Source organism: Salvelinus fontinalis, chromosome 2, assembly GCF_029448725.1.
Source record: "Salvelinus fontinalis isolate EN_2023a chromosome 2, ASM2944872v1, whole genome shotgun sequence".
In the NCBI taxonomy this organism is placed as follows: Eukaryota; Metazoa; Chordata; class Actinopteri; order Salmoniformes; family Salmonidae; genus Salvelinus; species Salvelinus fontinalis.
In genome coordinates, this window is record NC_074666.1 from 19,193,712 (window position 1) to 19,211,520 (window position 17,809).

Sequence of the window (17,809 nt, forward strand, 5' to 3'; positions counted from 1 at the left end):
TGTCAGTCCGATTCAGATAGGTAAACTTAACATTAATTTAAGTCAATAAAATATGTACTTAAGCATGCCCATAGGGGGCACAGGGGCACATGCCCCCTCAGATTTGTTCTATTTAAATATATATATTTTTTATGTCACGATTGTCGTATAGAGGAGAAGAGGAGGACCAAGGTGCAGCGTGGTAAGTGTTCATTATTTTAATTAAAATATGAAACACTTGACAAAACAACAAAAACAATAAACAAACAGTCCTGTAAGGTGAACACACGAAACAACCACCCACAAACACAGGTGGGAACAGGCTACCTAAGTATGATTCTCAGAGACAATGATAGACAGCTGCCTCTGATTGAGAACCATACCAGGCCAAACACACAGAAATACAAAACAAGGACAACATAGAATACCAGACATGGGAACCGTGAACCATGGCCCACTGTTTCTGACCGTTTGAGCAGACACATGCACATTTGTGGCCTGCTGGAGGTCATTTTGCAGGGCTCTGGCAGTGCTCCTCCTTGCACAAAGGCGGAGGTAGCGGTCCTGCTGCTGGGTTGTTGCCCTCCTACGGCCTCCTCCACGTCTCCGCATGTACTGGCCTGTCTCCTGGTAGCGCCTCCATGCTCTGGACACTACGCTGACAGACACAGCAAACCTTCTTGCCACAGCTCGCATTGATGTGCCATCCTGGATGAGCTGCACTACCTGAGCCACTTGTGTGGGTTGTAGACTCCGTCTCATGCTACCACTAGAGTGAGCGCACCGTCAGCATTCAAAAGTGACCAAAACATCAGCCAGGAAGCATAGGAACTGAGAAGTGGTCTGTGGTCACCACCTGCAGAACCACTCCTTTATTGGGGGTGTCTTGCTAATTGCCTATAATTTCCACCTGTTGTCTATGCCATTTGCACAACAGCATGTGAAATTTATTGTCAATCAGTGTTGCTTCCTAAGTGGACAGTTTGATTTCACAGAAGTGTGATTGACTTGGAGTTACATTGTGTTGTTTAAGTGTTCCCTTTATTTTTTTGAGCAGTGTATATATTTATACAGTGAATACCCCTTGACCTTTTCCACATTTTGTTACGTTACAGCCTTATTCTAAAATGTATTACATTTTTTTTAAATCTTCATCAATCTACACACAATACCACATAATGGCAAAGCAAAAACAGGTTTTTGGAAATGTTAGCAAATTTATATAACAAAAAAACAAATAGAAATAGCTAATTTACATAAGTATTCAGACCCTTTGCTATGAGACTCGAAATTGAGTGCAGGTGCATCCTGTTTCCATTGATCATCCTTGAGATGTTTCTACAACTTGATTTGAGTCCACCTGTGGTACATTCAATAGATGATTTGGACATGATTTGGAAAGGGACACACCTGTCTATATTAGGTCCCACAGTTGACAGTGCATGTCAGAGCAAAAATCAAGCCATGAGGTCGAAGGAATTGTCCGTAGCGCTCCGAGACAGGATTGTGTTGAGGCACAGATCTGTACCAAAACATTTCTGCAGCATTGAAGGTCCCCAAGAACACAATGGTCTTCATCATTCTTAAATGGAAGAAGTTTGGAACCACCAAGACTCTTCCTAGAGCTGGCTGCCCGGCCAAACTGAGCAATCAAGGGAGAAGTCACTCTGACAGAGTTCCTCTGTGGAGACGGGAGAACCTTCCAGAAAGTCAACCATCTCTGCAGCACTCCACCAATCAGGCATTTATGGTTGAGTGGCCAGACGGAAACCACTCCTCAGTAAAAGGCATATGAAAGCCTGCTTGGAGTTTGCCAAAAGGCAGCTAAAGGACTCTCAGACCATGAGAAACAAGATTCTCTGGTCTGAATGCCAAGCGTCAGGTCTGGAGGAAACCTGGCACCATCCCTGCGGAGAAGCATGGTGGTGGCAGCATCATGCTGTGGGGATGTTTTTCAGCAGCAGGGACTGGAAGAGTAGTCAGGATTGAGGGAAAGATAAATGGAGAAAAGTATAGAGAGATCCTAGATGAAAACCTTCTCCAGAGCGCTCACGACCTCAGACTGGGGTGACGGTTCACATTCCAACAGGACAACAACCCTAAGCACATAGCCAAGACAACGCAGGAGTGGCTTCGGGACAAGTCTCTAAATGTCCTTGAGTGGCCCAACCAGAGCCCGGACTTGAACCCGAACGAACATCTCTGGAGAGAGGTGAAAATAGCTGTGCAAAGACTCTCCCCATCCAACCTGACAGAGCTTGAGAGGATCTGCAGATAAGAATGGGAGAAACTCCCCAAATACAGGTGTGCCAAGCTTGTAGTATCATACCCAAGAAGACTCAAGGCTGTAATTGTTGCCGAAGGTGCTTCAACAAATTACTGAGTAAAGGGTCTGAATACTTATGTAAATTATATATTTCAGTTATATTTTTTTATAAATGTGCAAAAAATTCTAAAATACCTTTTTGCTTTGTCATTATGGGGTATTGTTTGTAGATTGATGGAAAAAAACGATTTAATACATTTTAGAATAAGGCTGTAACGTAAAAAATGTGGAAAAAGTCAAGGGGTCTGATTACTTTCCATATATATATTTATTTCTGTAATACTACTAGCCACCTAACAATTTTATGAAATTGGCTTTAGCTAGCCCAGATAGGTTCCCAATCTCCCAGCCTCATAATCTTCTTTTAATTGTAATATTTTTATACAAAGGGCACCATTGGGAATTAGACCCTGGTCTCAATTGGACTACCCTGAATAAATAAAACTTAATAAAAATACATTAAAAAAAAATAGTTACCAAGAAACCATTTCAGGGTAACAATTAAGTTAGAGTAGCTAGCTTGTTTAACTATCTTAGCTGGCATGCCTGCTGGCAAGGTTGGTAGACTTTAGAAAAGCAAACAATAACTAAATGTATTATTTTCAATCTTATACCCAGATTTTAGCAGAGAAACAGAGAAGCATATTCAGTTTATTAAAATTTTTAAAACACCACTCAGTAGGATACAGAAAGCTCAAGAGGTATGCTTTGATATGCAATAATGAACATGGCTCTAGACTGCAGTACTTTTAAGTCAACTTTTTAAAAACTTAGGTCCATGTTGAGACAACTATCTCAAGTCTGAATTGAAACCAGAATTGACCCCAACTATGATGGAGATGAGCCTCCTCTCTTTCATCCGTGAGATATTTACTCTTTCTCTCACACACACACACACACACACACACACACACACACACACACACACACACACACACACACACACACACACACACACACACACTCACACCCTCTCAGCCATTAATGACACTCAGTTTTGTGAATTGTTCTCTTCAGCAGCATCATGTTGCGACATTGACGCAGAGGCATTCTGCCTTGGGCTAGAGCAAAGTAATTACAATCACAGGACAAAGAAGTTCAAACATTTGTAGAATGTAACCTAGTGCATGAAAAGGATTTGGAGGGAACTTAATCATGTGATGGTTTTATTATTGTTTATTTACACAAAATACTTACAATAGCAGGATAAAACTGAATTGGAGAGCCCATATTGTATTAAAGGTTGTCTTTGTTCACAACAACAATCCTTTATTGTTATGATGGATAATATGACAAGTTCTCTCCTTGAACTCTTGGCTACCAATCATCATTTGTACATAGATATTATGTTAAACCAGCCTTATCAGTTTCCCCACTGCTTGGCTGTGGGTTTCCTCTTCTCATATATGCTGTGAAGTGATACACTAAATACGCAAACATTTATCACACCGCCCAGTTTTCCGCCAAGTAGAGGACCTCTAACTAAGCAAATGGATTAATTAAACAAAGTTATCCACACTTAGAAAAAAGGTGCTATCTACAACCTAAAAGGGCTTTTCAGCTGTCTCCGAAAGAGAACCCTTTGAAGAACCCTTTTTGGTTCTAGGTAGAGACGTTTTTAGTTCCATGTTGAACTCTCTGTGGAAAGTGTTCAACATGGAATTCAAAAGGGTTCTACCTGGAACCAGAAGGGTTCTACGGCTGTCCCCATATGAGTACTCTTTTTGGTTGTAGGTAGAGCTGTTTTTGGTTCCATGTAGAACCGTTTTGGGTTCCAGGTAGAAGTCTTTGTGGAAAGGGTTCTGCATGGAACCCAAAAGAGTTCTACCTGGAACCAAAAAGGGTTATCCTATGTGGACAGCCAAAGAACCCTTTTGGAACTTTTTTTTCTAAGAGGGCATGCCTGCAGGCAGGGAGTAAAAGTCTTTACTTAAGACTCATCTCTTCAGTGAGTCCTATGATTGAGTGTAGGGGCCCCTCGAGCACATTTCTCTTAGGGCCCCCAAAAGGCTCGATCCGGCCCTGATGGAGGATATGTAGAGCAGGAAAGGGGAGATAGTAGGTGGAAGGACAGACAGAGAGAGAAAGAGGAAGGAGGAGACTGCAGAGGACATAAGCGAGAATGGGGAGGGTGAGATAGAATGATAGGAGTGGTTGTATAGCAGTCTTAGTCTAGCAGCTCACTATATGCTGATGAAGTTCAAGAGAAGGACTTACTCTATTGTTCTCTCCCAACAAAAATCTTGGTGCGAGCCTAGTGAAGACCTATCAGTCTATAGGAGGCTTGATATTACCTATACATTTAAGGTAAGCCAACTGATTACCCTGCATTTCTCTTTCTGTATACTGTTTTGATTCTTTCCCCTCTCCTATCTCTCTCTTCTTGCTTACACTGTTTTTTGGGTGACGTATTTGCAGCTGGGTCTCTAGTCCTTCACAATCTCCCTCTCTTTCTCTCACTCTCAGGGTTAGAAAAGCTCACGTGTGTATCTAGCAGCTAGGACCCTTCCAGGAAGAAAATGTAGTCAGCAGAGAGCAGTGGAGGTCTGAGAGAGAGGGGGATACAGAACTTCGAGAATGCAGCCAGGGAAAGACTCCTGGAAAGGCTCTAGAATGTGTGGAATGCCGCCAGCCCCTCTCAGGACACAACATGTGAAGGAAGGGGTTAAGATGACAACTCACCTGGCTGCAGGACACACTGAGGTGTAGTTAGTCTAATTCTATTGCACTTGGTCAGAGAATGGCTGAGACTGACACTAAGTGAGTAAGGTTTCCCAGCAGCAGAGCTAGCGTTAGTGCCAAGGTAAACAAGCTCGCCAGACTAGCTAGAAAGCAATTACTCTTCACATTCAGCCTTCGGTTCATCTCCAGTGGCATGTTTGATGTGCGTTTTTTTAGCTCTGCGTGCCAGGCCTGCACACGGCCGGTGAGTGAAACTGGTGCCAAGGTAAATGCAGTGGTGTTACAGTAGGTTAGCTATATGTTTATGGGTTATCTTGTTTGCTTCACACTCTTTAGTGGGAGAAACCAGATGAAATAGTTAGCTGGGACTGTATGTGACTGTGTAAACTTTTCCTTAGGCAGTAGGCACAGATCTATGATCAGTTTACCCTCCGCAAATCCTGACCTGAACCATTAGAGGTGAAAACACAAAAAGGACCTTATTGACTATTGTGCCCCGGTGGGTGTTTACTGATCAGGTTTACGCTTCCCAGAGTTGGTGCCAGATGATTTTGGATCCTACACTGGGGATGTTGGCATGGGTCAGGACACTGACATTGGTCCGTCGATCCTCACACCTGATGTTTAGTATCTTTCTCAGAAAGTGTTGTTGCTGTAACACCAGTTTTTAAAGAGGCCTTCTGTATGTCACCCACGTCTCTCAGCCATAGAGATGGTTGGGATTATGACAGTTTTGTACACGTTTTACAGCCATAGAGATGGTTGGGATTATGACAGTTTTGTACACGTTTTACAGCCATAGAGATGGTTGGGATTATGACAGCCTTGTACACGTTTTACAGCCATAGAGAGGGTTGGGATTATGACAGTTTTGTACATGTTTTACAGCCATAGAGAGGGTTGGGATTATGACAGTTTTGTACATAGAGAGGGTTGGGATTATGACAGTTTTGTACATAGAGATGGTTGGGATTATGACAGTTTTGTACATGTTTTACAGCCATAGAGATGGTTGGGATTATGACAGCCTTGTACATGTTTTACAGCCATAGAGATGGTTGGCATTATGACAGTTTTGTACATAGAGATGGTTGGGATTATGACAGTTTTGTACACGTTTTACAGCCATAGAGATGGTTGGGATTATGACAGTTTTGTACACGTTTTACAGCCATAGAGATGGTTGGGATTATGACAGTTTTGTACACGTTTTACAGCCATAGAGATGGTTGGGATTATGACAGTTTTGTACACGTTTTACAGCCATAGAGATGGTTGGGATTATGACAGTTTTATACACGTTTTACAGCCATAGAGATGGTTGGGATTATGACAGTTTTATACACGTTTTACAGCCATAGAGATGGTTGGGATTATGACAGGCTTGTACACGTTTTACAGCCATGGAGATGGTTGGGATTATGACAGCCTTGTACTCGTCCTGAGATCGTGGTTTTTGAATACCAATTAGTTTTCCAAAGGCTGTGCTAGCGCAGCCTATCGTGTGCTATATTTCTTCCTTAATGGCGACTCATTAGGCGAGATGGCTGCTGAGGTAGGCAAAATGTTCCACGTTGTCAAGTGGTTCACATTCATAATAGGTCATTGTTAGATTTGGTGGTTTGTTTTATTTATGTTCAGGCTCTTGTATGTTTCAGAGAAGCTTTTGAGAGCAGTTTGGAGGTCTGCTTTGGAGTGTGTAACAATGGCACAGTCTTCAGCATATTGGAGGTCTTTGACTTTGGTAGTTCTCACAATGGTTTTTGCGCGAAGGCCGCAAAGATTGAAAAGGTTTCCTTTATTTATTGCACAGTGAATCCTTATGATGAGCCGTCTTGTGTGAGGGTTTGGAGTGCTGCAAGGAATAGGGAGAAGTTGGTGCCAGCACACATGCTTTATAAAATGTATTTCAGAAGGACCAATCAATATTTCCGTAAATGTGCCATGTGTATAGCTGTTTCATCAGTAGTAACTGAGTGACATCACATACCGTGTGAATGGCAACACAGAGGTGTCAGCGCTACTTTCAGAACATGACTAAATCCTGTCATTAACACTATCTATCTACAGTATCTGTTTGATATTGGAGTGGAGCGTGACTAACATGGTGATAAGAGGCTGTTAATATCTGGGAAAGGCCATGACGTAATTGTAATCTACCATCACTCACTCCCACCTGGGAAAGGTGTTTGATCATACACTCTTTAATCTGGGAACAAACAGGTGTGTCATGAATCCTGATTAAGTGATAATGCCCGAGAAGCCTGTGTTTGGAGGATATATTGGCACGGGTGTTCTTTCTTCTTGGGCCGGCAAACCTTGCCAATATATTCTCCAAACACCGGTATCGAGGGCATTATCAATTTTATACAACGAGTTACCAACATATTCAAATATGATTTACATATTTTCATTAACAACTTTATTTTGGGTCTAAGGCACTGTATCGCAGTGTTGCGGCGTCACAACAGGCTGTGACCGGGAGTCCCATAGGGCAGCACACAATTGGCCCAGCGTCATCTGGGTTAGGGGAGGGTTTGGCTCATCGTGCTCTAGCGACACCTTTTGGGCAGGCCGGGAGCCTGCAGGCTGACATCGGTTGTCAGTTGAACAGTGTTTCCCTGCCACATTGGTGCAGCTCGCTTCTGGGTTATGTGGGCGGGTGTTAAGAAGCGCGGCTTGGCTGGTCATGTTTTGGAGGACGCCTCTCCCGTGCCCATTGTGGAGTTGCAGCGATGAGAAGATCGTAATCGCAAAATTGGGGAGAAAAAGGAGGTAAAAAGTTATTTTGATTAATTTATTCATACTATTTCATCCTTCCACAAGATCTAGGGTTGCTACCCAAGCCGGCTGGTCGGTCGTTCGTTCCTTCTATCGGTTCGGTTGCCAGAGACGCGACCCAGTCCTTCAGTCTTTTTGTTCCGTATCTATGGACACGACCCAGTCGTCCGTTCTAAATGTTCCCTTGCCATACTGGCTGGAAACGTTCTTATCCCTTGCTTGCTAGCTAGCCAACTACAGCTAACTTACAGTCACATCAAAAAGTCAGAATAACAGCAACGTAGCTGCATTGCGTTAGTTTAAGCTGTTTTCTAGTGACATTTATTTGGATACATCCATAACAATGAGCTAATGATGCACAATTTTGCCTGGCATAGAAAATGTGCTCTCTCGTCTGGACACTGTTGTTCAGAGGAGCAAGCCAACAACACAACTAACACAATCACTTCAAACTGAATATGGAAAGACAGTAAAATATCTGCACGCTTTACCTGTCTGTCTAAAATAAATGTGAGTTTATAAATTGCCTGGCTGGGCTGATGAGACAATGAATTGCGCAGTCAGGTGGAACAGAGCAAATAGGCATTTTAAGGTCATAGATTTAGCCGATGGTAACTTGCGGAATAGACACCGGCTGGAATATGCTTTTAACCAATCAACTTTCACATTAGATGCACACTTTGTATACGAGCTTATACACACTGTAACTCTCTCCATACTGTACATCCACCCAGTCTCTCTCTCTTTCTCTCTCTCTCTCTCTCTCTCTCTCTCTCTCTCTCTCTCTCTCTCTCTCTCTCTCTCTCTCTCTCTCTCTAGCTCTGATATGCACACATCACAACACACTTTAAAGTAATGATGACTAACTCTAAGTGGACATACAAATCATCAAATTGTATTTATCAGATGCGCCGAATACAACAGGTGTAAACCTTACCGTGAAATGCTTACTTACAAGCTCTTAACCAACAATGCAGTTAAGAAAATAATATTTACCAAATAAAGTTTTAAAAAGTAACACAATAAAATAACAATAACAAGGCTATATACAGGGGGTACTTGTACTGAGTCAACGTGCAGGGCTACAGGCTAGTCAAGGTAATTGCGGTAGTATGTACATGTAGCAGCAGTGAAAAATAATCTATGCAAATAGTCCAGATAATTGGTTAATTGTTCAGCAGTGGCTTGGGGGTAGAAGCTGTTAAGGAGCCTTTTGGACCTAGACTTGGTGCTCCGGTAATGCTTGCAATGCGGTAGCAGAGAGAATAGTCTATGACTTGGGTGGCTGGAGTCTTTGACCATTTTTTGGGCCTTCCTCTGACACACTCCCCTCATTGTGCATTGTGTGATCCACTGTGGAAAAACCTGAACAAGAGGAAAACCTATGTGAGAGTGTTGTTCATTGACTACAGCTCTGCTTTCAACACCATCGTGCCCTCCAGGCTCATCACTAAGCTTAGGGCCCTGGGTCTGAACCTGTCCCTGCACAACTGGGTCCCAGACTTCTTGATCGGCTGACCCAAGGTGGTGAGGGTAGGCTACAACACCTCCGCCACACTGATCCTCAACCAAGGGTAGAGCTCTGCTACCAGACCCGAGCCCGACGAGCCGTTAGGGCCTGGTAAGGACTGTTTTTTCATCAATAACTCGGGTACGGGCAGGGCTTGGGTGTCACTAAATTGATCACTAGTAGATTAAAAAACATGAGCTGGCGCACACCCAGAAAACTAGCCTGTGTGGAGGTGCTGACCAACGGCGAACAAACTACAAACTACCAAAACAAAGAAAGTCGCACACTCCATGTATAAACCCCCAGCAACCTAATGGGTACAATTAAAAATCAACAAAAAAAATCGCACATTTCTTCAAGGAACCCCCACTGGTGGTCTATAAGCGTGGTCACAATATTGGAGATAGTTTAGTGAGATCTGACATACCCCCTGAGCCCACTCAGACACTCTTGACACCCATTCCAAATGGGAACTACAAATGTGGCTCATGTGCACAGTATTATAGCACTATAAAAACGTCTTTCTTCAGACACCCACATACAGGTCAAAAGATCCCTGTTAAGGGTATCTCATGCAAGACCAAGGGAGTAATCTCATCACCTGTTCATGTGTAAAAGCCTACGTAAGACAAACGAAAAGACAATTAAAACAACACATTGCTGAACACTGCAGCTCAATCAGGTATAAGAACATTAGTTATCCGGTAGCAGCTGACTTTGTTGAAGCTAACCATCCCATCTCCTCCCTCAAGTACAAAGGCACTGAGCATGTTGCTCTACCAAGGAGAGGAGGTAACATGGAGATCCTACTACTACAAAGAGAGGCTTACTGGATATCCCATCTAAAAACATTGACCCCTAGTTGTCTGAATATTGACTTTGATCTCAGGCCCTTCTTATGAACATATTTTTCCTTTATGAACAAGTCTCATAAATTGATATATTATTTCTACAGCTTATTAGCGTACAACTAATATGTTCCTCCTGTTGATGATGCTCATTATGCATTAAGGTTGAACCAAAAGACTACATGTAACGAATATTCCATTATGTGAAATTGAATGAAACAATAATGTATGTTGATGCTAATATGTACAATATTCCATTATGTTTCTATATGATAGCAATAGTGTAATATATTTCATATGCCATATAATATTTTTTAACAGTTTCACTAATTAATTTTAATTAACTTAATCATTATGACACACCCCTCACTATTGTCATGGGTTGCACTAATTGCACTGTATGTCTACATAACCTGGTTCAAGTATTCATGACATTACCCTGAGGAAGGCACAGTGATGCCGAAACGTTGGTAAATACCCATTAGGTTGCTGGGGGTTTATACATGGAGTGTGCGACTTTCTTTGTTTTGGTAGTTACATTTTGAAGCTGAGCCATTTGCTCATGCTCTGCTGCACAGCACAGTCATATCTGACTAAGATTATAACATGGTGTCAGAAGTGCTTCAACTTCGTCATTTAAAACAGGATAGATTATTTCACAGAAAACAGTAATAATGTTCCCTGAGTTTTGTCAGAGTTTGGAGTGACAAAGTAGCTAACAGCTAACTGCTCTTTAATTTCTCATCATTGAGCAGAGCAGCCCAAGCAGAGCAGTTGCTATGGATACTCACATGAGCAGAGTGCATGCAGAGCGAGATGTGCGCAGGGAGTGAATGACAGACAGAGAGGAGCAGCTAATGGATTTACTAACTTATTTGGGGTTTCGGGCAGTGCTGGGCCGGGCCTTAAATCTGTCAGAAGCAATCGGGCCTGTGTAGGGTAGGGCCTGATCGTCGCGGGCATGTGTTGGGCTTGGGTTTAAAATTAATTCCTGTGCAGGGCTCTAACACGGGGGCCCCCAAGGGGTGTGTGCTCAGCCCCCTCCTGTACTCCATGTTCACCTATGACTGCTTGGCTATGTACGACTCCAACTCATTCATCAAGTTAGCTGACGACACGACAGTGGTAGGCCTGTTTACCAACAATGATGACATAGCCTACAGGGAGGAGGTGAGGGCCCTGGCGGAGTGGTGCCAGAAAAATAATCTCTCCCTCAACTAAAAAAAAACGAAGGAGTTTATTGTCGACTACATGAGACAGAAGAAGGAGCAAGCCCCCATCCACATCGACGGTGCTGCAGCGGAGAGGGTCAAAAGCTTCAAGTTCCTTGGCGTGCACATCACTGAGGACCTGAAATGGTCCCTCCACACCGACACCGTGGTGAAGAAGGCACAACAGCGTCTTTACAACAGCAGGCGGGTGAAGAAATACGGTATGGCCCCTAAGACCCTCACTAACTTCTACAGATGCACCATTGAGAACATCCTGTCTAGCAACTGCACCGCCCTCAACCGAATGGCTCTACAGAGGGTGGTGCGATCAGCCCAACGCATCACCAGGGGAACGCTGCCTGCATTCCAGGACATTTACAGCACTCAGTGTCAAAAGAGTGTCAGGAAGATCATCAAGGACCTCGGCCACCTAAGTCACGGTTTGTTCACTCTGCTACCATCTAGCAGACAGAGACGGTACAGGTGCATCAAAGCGGGGACCGAGAGACTGAAAAACAGCTTCTATCTCCAGCCATCACCCCATCTGCTGCTGCCTGCACCTGCCCGCCTGTCCAACATCACTACTCTGGACGGCTCTGACTTAGAATATGTGGACAACTACAAATACCTAGGTGTCTGGTTAGACTGTAAACTCTCCTTCCAGACTCACATCAAACATCTCCAATCCAAAGTTAAATCTAGAATTGGCTTCCTATTCCGCAACAAAGCATCCTTCACTCATGCTGCCAAACATACCCTTGTAAAACTGACCATCCTACCAATCCTCGACTTCGGTGATGTCATTTACAAAATAGCCTCCAAAACCCTACTCAATAGCAGCATACCACTGCTGGCTTGCTTCTGAAGCTAAGCAGGGTTGGTCCTGGTCAGTCCCTGGATGGGAGACCAGATGCTGCTGGAAGTGGTGTTGGAGGGCCAGTAGGAGGCACTCTTTCCTCTGGTCTAAAAAATATCCCAATGCCCCAGGGCAGTGTTTGGGGACACTGCCCTGTGTAGGGTGCCGTCTTTCGGATGGGACGTTAAACGGGTGTCCTGACTCTCTGAGGTCATTAAAATATCCCATGGCACTTATCGTAAGAGTAGGGGTGTTAACCCCGGTGTCCTGGCTAAATTCCCAATCTGGCCCTCAAACCATCATGGTCACCTAATAATCCCCAGTTTACAATTGGCTCATTCATCCCCCTCCTCTCCCCTGTAACTATTCCCCAGGTCGTTGCTGCAAATGAGAACGTGTTCTCAGTCAACTTACCTGGTAAAATAACGGTAAAATAAAAATAAAAAAATAAAAAATTGGATGCAGTCTATCACAGTGCCATCCGTTTTGTCACCAAAGCCCCATATACTACCCACCACTGCGACCTGTACACTCTCGTTGGCTGGCCCTCGCTTCATACTCGTCGTCAAACCCACTGGCTCCAGGTCATCTACAAGACCCTGCTAGGTAAAGTCCCCCCTTATCTCAGCTCGCTGGTCATCATAGCAGCACCTACCTGTAGCACGCGCTCCAGCAGGTATATCTCTCTGGTCACCCCCAAAACCAATTCTTCCTTTGGCCGCCTCTCCTTCCAGTTCTCTGCTGCCAATGACTGGAACGAACTACAAAAATCTCTGAAACTGGAAACACTTATCTCCCTCACTAGCTTTAAGCACCAGCTGTCAGAGCAGCTCATAGATTACTGCACCTGTACATAGCCCATCTATAATTTAGCCCAAACAACTACCTCTTTACCTACTGTATTTATTTATTTATTTATTTAGCTCCTTTGCACCCCATTATTTCTATCTCTACTTTTTTCTATCTCTACTATCTCTACTTTTTTTTACTTGCTATATTGTATTTACTTCGCCACCATGGCCTTTTTATATTTTTATTTATTTATATATATTTTTTGTTTGCCTTCACCTCCCTTATCTCACCTCACTTGCTCATATTGTATATAGACTTATTTTTCACTGTATTATTGACTGTATGTTTGTTTTACTCCATGTGTAACTATGTGTTGTTGTATGTGTCGAACTGCTTTGCTTTATCTTGGCCAGGTCGCAATTGTAAATGAGAACGTGTTCTCAATTTGCCTACCTGGTTAAATAAAGGTGAAATAAAAAATAATAAATAAATCTCCAGTAGTAAGACAGACTCACTCACACAAAACACATACACACACCGCTGCTGTCTATGTCTATAGAGACATTAAACACTGGATACTTCCTCTTTCTTTTATACTGTTTTTCACACTGTGTATTCATATACTGGATTCTTGACATCACTCATTGTAACATATCTACTGCCATCTACTTTTTACTATATATTTTTGTTGTGTATATTGTTGGATTCTGGGGTAAACTTTGAACATTGTTATACTCAGAGTATAGGAACATTAGTTACAAAAGAGACATGAGGCGTGCCATAATGAAGCTTGGAGGGGTTGAGTGCAGGGGAAACAATCCTTTCTGACAGTACTGATAAGGGGAGAAACCGTTGAAGGCTCATATCACTTAGTTCCCTGCTTAGCAGGAAGGATGCAATGTTTAGAGATAAGGAGGAGACTCCACCCAAAGTGGGGTATGAATACCACCACGAGGTAAGCCATGTCTGTGTCTGAATTACAGCTGTAACGACCCTTTGGGAAGAATTAAACTTGGTTAAGCTTTTCTAGTGTCCGTGAGTTATTTACTCAGAAAAATTAGAACCTAACAATACGCATAGATTGCATTTGTATTACTGATACAGTGTTATTTGAGTTGTAATTGGGTTGGTTCCTGTAATTAGCTGTAAGACCTTGTGTGTGTCTGTCAAACTACAACACATTGTAATGATCAGACTTTGTAAATAAATGCACTATAATGATAACATACCGGTACAGGCTAGTACTATTTTGTGTCATTGTTGCAAAGAATGGACTTCATCAGCCACAGTGCTGCACACCTGGTAGTGGACATCCACAGGCCCCCAAGCATCGTCTGCCGTGACACAGGCCAAGCGTCGTCTGCCGTGACACAGGCCAAGCGTCGTCTGCCGTGACACAGGCCAAGCGTCGTCTGCCGTGTCACAGGCCAAGCGTCGTCTGCCGTGACACAGGCCAAGCGTCGTCTGCCGTGACACAGGCCAAGCGTCGTCTGCCGTGACACAGGCCAAGCGTCGTCTGCCGTGACACAGGCCAAGCGTCGTCTGCCGTGACACAGGCCAAGCGTCATCTGCCGTGACACATGCCAAGCGTCGTCTGCCGTGAGACAGGCCAAGCGTCGTCTCCCGTGACACAGGCCAAGCGTCGTCTCCCGTGACACAGGCCAAGCGTCGTCTGCCGTGACACAGGCCAAGCGTCGTCTCCCGTGACACAGGCCAAGCGTCGTCTCCCGTGACACAGGCCAAGCGTCATCTGCCGTGACACAGGCCAAGCATCGTCTCCCGTGACACAGGCCAAGCATTGTCTCCCGTGACACAGGCCAATATATCTTCATAGTATTATGTGTTTAAAAACTGTGCTGGGCTGAAATAACTGTGATAATCGAATTTCATACCACACAGAACTCTTGTCGCGACTGCAAGGCATGATCAACAGCTTCACTTGTATTCCTGTAATCATTATCTGTCAATCAGGGGAGAAAATGCTCTGATACCTTTGTAGGTCAATTGAAATGTATTGAGTCAAACGTTACATGAACTGAGTTCTCACAGTCTGGTACGTCTCAGTATCTGGCCCTTTATCTGACTAGGGGAAATGGCTGAGGGTAGTATTAACCACACACGCACCAAGTCTGACTACATATGACTGTTTGAGCAGCAATGAAAGGATTACACAACTAAATGCAATGTCACAACTTGAACTGAAAATGATATTTGTCAAAGATATTTACACAATTACATTCCCAGGTCACGTTATCGTGTACTATGTGATACTGACATATTTGACTAACATTGTGTATTATTGGATATTTTCCACCAGTCTATCTGTTCAGTGACAGGCAGTTAGTTTAGCAAGTCAAGTTTAAGAAGGAAGTTGCAGCAGACAAGCTGTAACCCTCTGGGTTTCCATTTAAACATTACCACCACAGTAAATCATAACCTAGGCTAAACATTAGCATTCACATATAGCATGTTTAATAATAATATATGAATAATAATAATAAATCATATAATAACCTATGCATCTAAGAGAAGATAATCAATCATTAACATTCCTTCTTGCTTAGTAGAACATATTTTTCTTTCTCTAAGGAAAAAAACTACAGATTGTGATCCTGTGACTGTAATTCAATAAATAACCCCTCTACTCCTCTCTCGCTCTCTCTCTCTCTCTTTTCCTCCTTCAGATGGGCGACCAGGATGTTTATGACAGAATGTTTGGGTCCCAGACAGACGGAGAGATGGACGAGGAGAAAGATGGAGAAAGTGAAACGAGGGAGTCGGGGAAAGGCGCTCAGAGTTTCTGCCAGTTCTCGTCCTCTCTGCGTACTGTGTTTCGCATCAAACAGAAGTACCAGGCCATGAAGAAACGGCGGCTGGAGTTGGCCGGGCTGGGGGGAGGAGGGCTAGTGTTAGGAGCTGGTCTCCACACTGGTGCCCCTGTTCGCAGCAGCCCCAAAATCTTCACCTTCGAGACCCCCTCCAGCTCCCCCTCTGCCTTATCGTCACTCTTCCTAAAGATGAAGAAGAAGAAGTCGCGGAGGGTCATGTTCCCCAGTGGAGGAGGGCGCAAGGCCCCCGTCGTACAGGAACACAGCCGAGCAAAGATCTGCCTCTTCCTCCTCTGCACCATCCTCTTCTTCCAGGTAATGAGTGAATGTGTGTGTGTGGTTCATCTTTGTCTTCCTCTTTGCCTCTGTTTGTCTCATTCTGTACTTTCTATCCTCACTCCCTCCTTCACTCCAGGTGTATAATGCCATAGAGAACCTTGACGACCACGTCCTGAAGTATGACCTGGGGGGATTAGAGAAGACTCTGTGTAGGGAGGTGTTTGGTCAGCAGGGGGCGATGGATGCTCTGTTAGCCCAGCTCAGAGACTACCTCTCTACCTACGTCCACAGTAAACCCCTGGTCCTCTCCTTACACGGACCCAGTGGCGTGGGGAAGAGCCACGTAGGGCGACTCCTAGCTGGCCACTTCCGCTCGGTGGTAGGCGAGCCCCTGGTTCTACAGTACTTTGTGTTGCACCACTGCCCCCTGGAGGACGACGCCTGGCGCTGCGCCCGAGCCCTGTCGATCTTAGTGTCGGAGACAGTGATGAGAGCAGAGGAGGAGGAGAAAATTCCTCTATTCATCTTTGACGAAGCAGAGCACCTTTACCCAGAGCTTCTTGATGCATTGAGTGACTTGGTCCGTTCAAACCGCTCCAACGAATACCTGAACGCAGTCTACCTGTTCCTGAGCAACCAAGGACACACCCACATCACCATGCACCTGCTGTACAACTCCTCCAGCGACTCCATGATGACCGCATCTGGACACCACGGCAAACTCGTCAAGGAGCTGAATCCGTTGTTGCGAAACACTCTGGTGAAGCTCCACCCACTGTGGGCAGAAGCTGAACTCTTACCAATGACCCTGCTGGAGAAAGGTCACGTGATGGAGTGCTTCCTGGATGAGATGACAAGGGAGGGGTTCTACCCAGACCGTACCAACGTTGAGAGGCTGGCGGGGGAGATAGAGTACTACCCTGTGGTAGGGGGCCACGTGTATGCCCGGACAGGTTGTAAACAGGTGGTTGCTAGGGTCAACCTGCTATGAGAGACTTAGAACTGCAGGGGAATGTTGTGATTAGATGAGAGATGTCTCCTGAGAAAAGACAGTTCTGGTCCATAGCCTTCTGGTGTTTCTTATGATCCACCAAGCAAACATAACCAACATTACTAGCCAGGACCCATCCTTGAAAAACATTTTTAAATAAAAGGTGTATGTCTGAGAATGAGGAGTATCTCCTTGATGACGGCTAATCATGTCCGATAATCATGTTTTTTCTACATTCTGTAACTTAACCTCCTAAACAAGACCCTTGATTACTGGATGAATAGATAATTACCATTTTGGTATGAGAGGGAAAAAGAGAGGTGAGGTTTGGATGATATCCAAGCCTGCACATGTACAGATTGAAGAGTCACAATCAGTTGTTATTGTGAAACACCGCTGTGCCCTTTTCCCACGATGCTGTTAGTCAAAATACTGACGGTAATAGACAGACCCACTCTCGATAGAGGACGAGAGAAGTGATTGGACCAAATGAGTCTGGCTGTGGCATTAATAACAGCAGATCAGGAAAATGTGATGCCGTATTTGATGTATTTTGTTAACAAAAATAATGTATTGATTAAACTATCCTCCTTTCTAAATGATTAGTCTGTCTGGTCGACAGTGATCAAGGGTTTGGGACAGACTGCAGAAGCATCTTTTTCTGTAACCCCCATAATTAGAAATTCTAAATACATATGGAAACTATTACAACTGAACCAAATACTG

General features: G+C 44.1%; 1 protein-coding gene across 1 annotated transcript; it reads left to right on the forward strand.

Annotated features, from left to right (window-relative positions):
- The first annotated feature begins 4,402 nt into the window (after window positions 1-4,402).
- LOC129813586 (torsin-4A-like) lies at window positions 4,403-17,261 on the forward strand. The gene is made up of 3 exons (XM_055865920.1): window positions 4,403-4,612; window positions 15,670-16,128; window positions 16,229-17,261. Exons 1-3 carry the CDS (start codon window positions 4,493-4,495, stop codon window positions 17,081-17,083), a joined length of 1,434 nt encoding a protein of 477 aa, XP_055721895.1. The 5' UTR covers window positions 4,403-4,492; the 3' UTR covers window positions 17,084-17,261.
- Window positions 17,262-17,809: the final 548 nt, after the last annotated feature.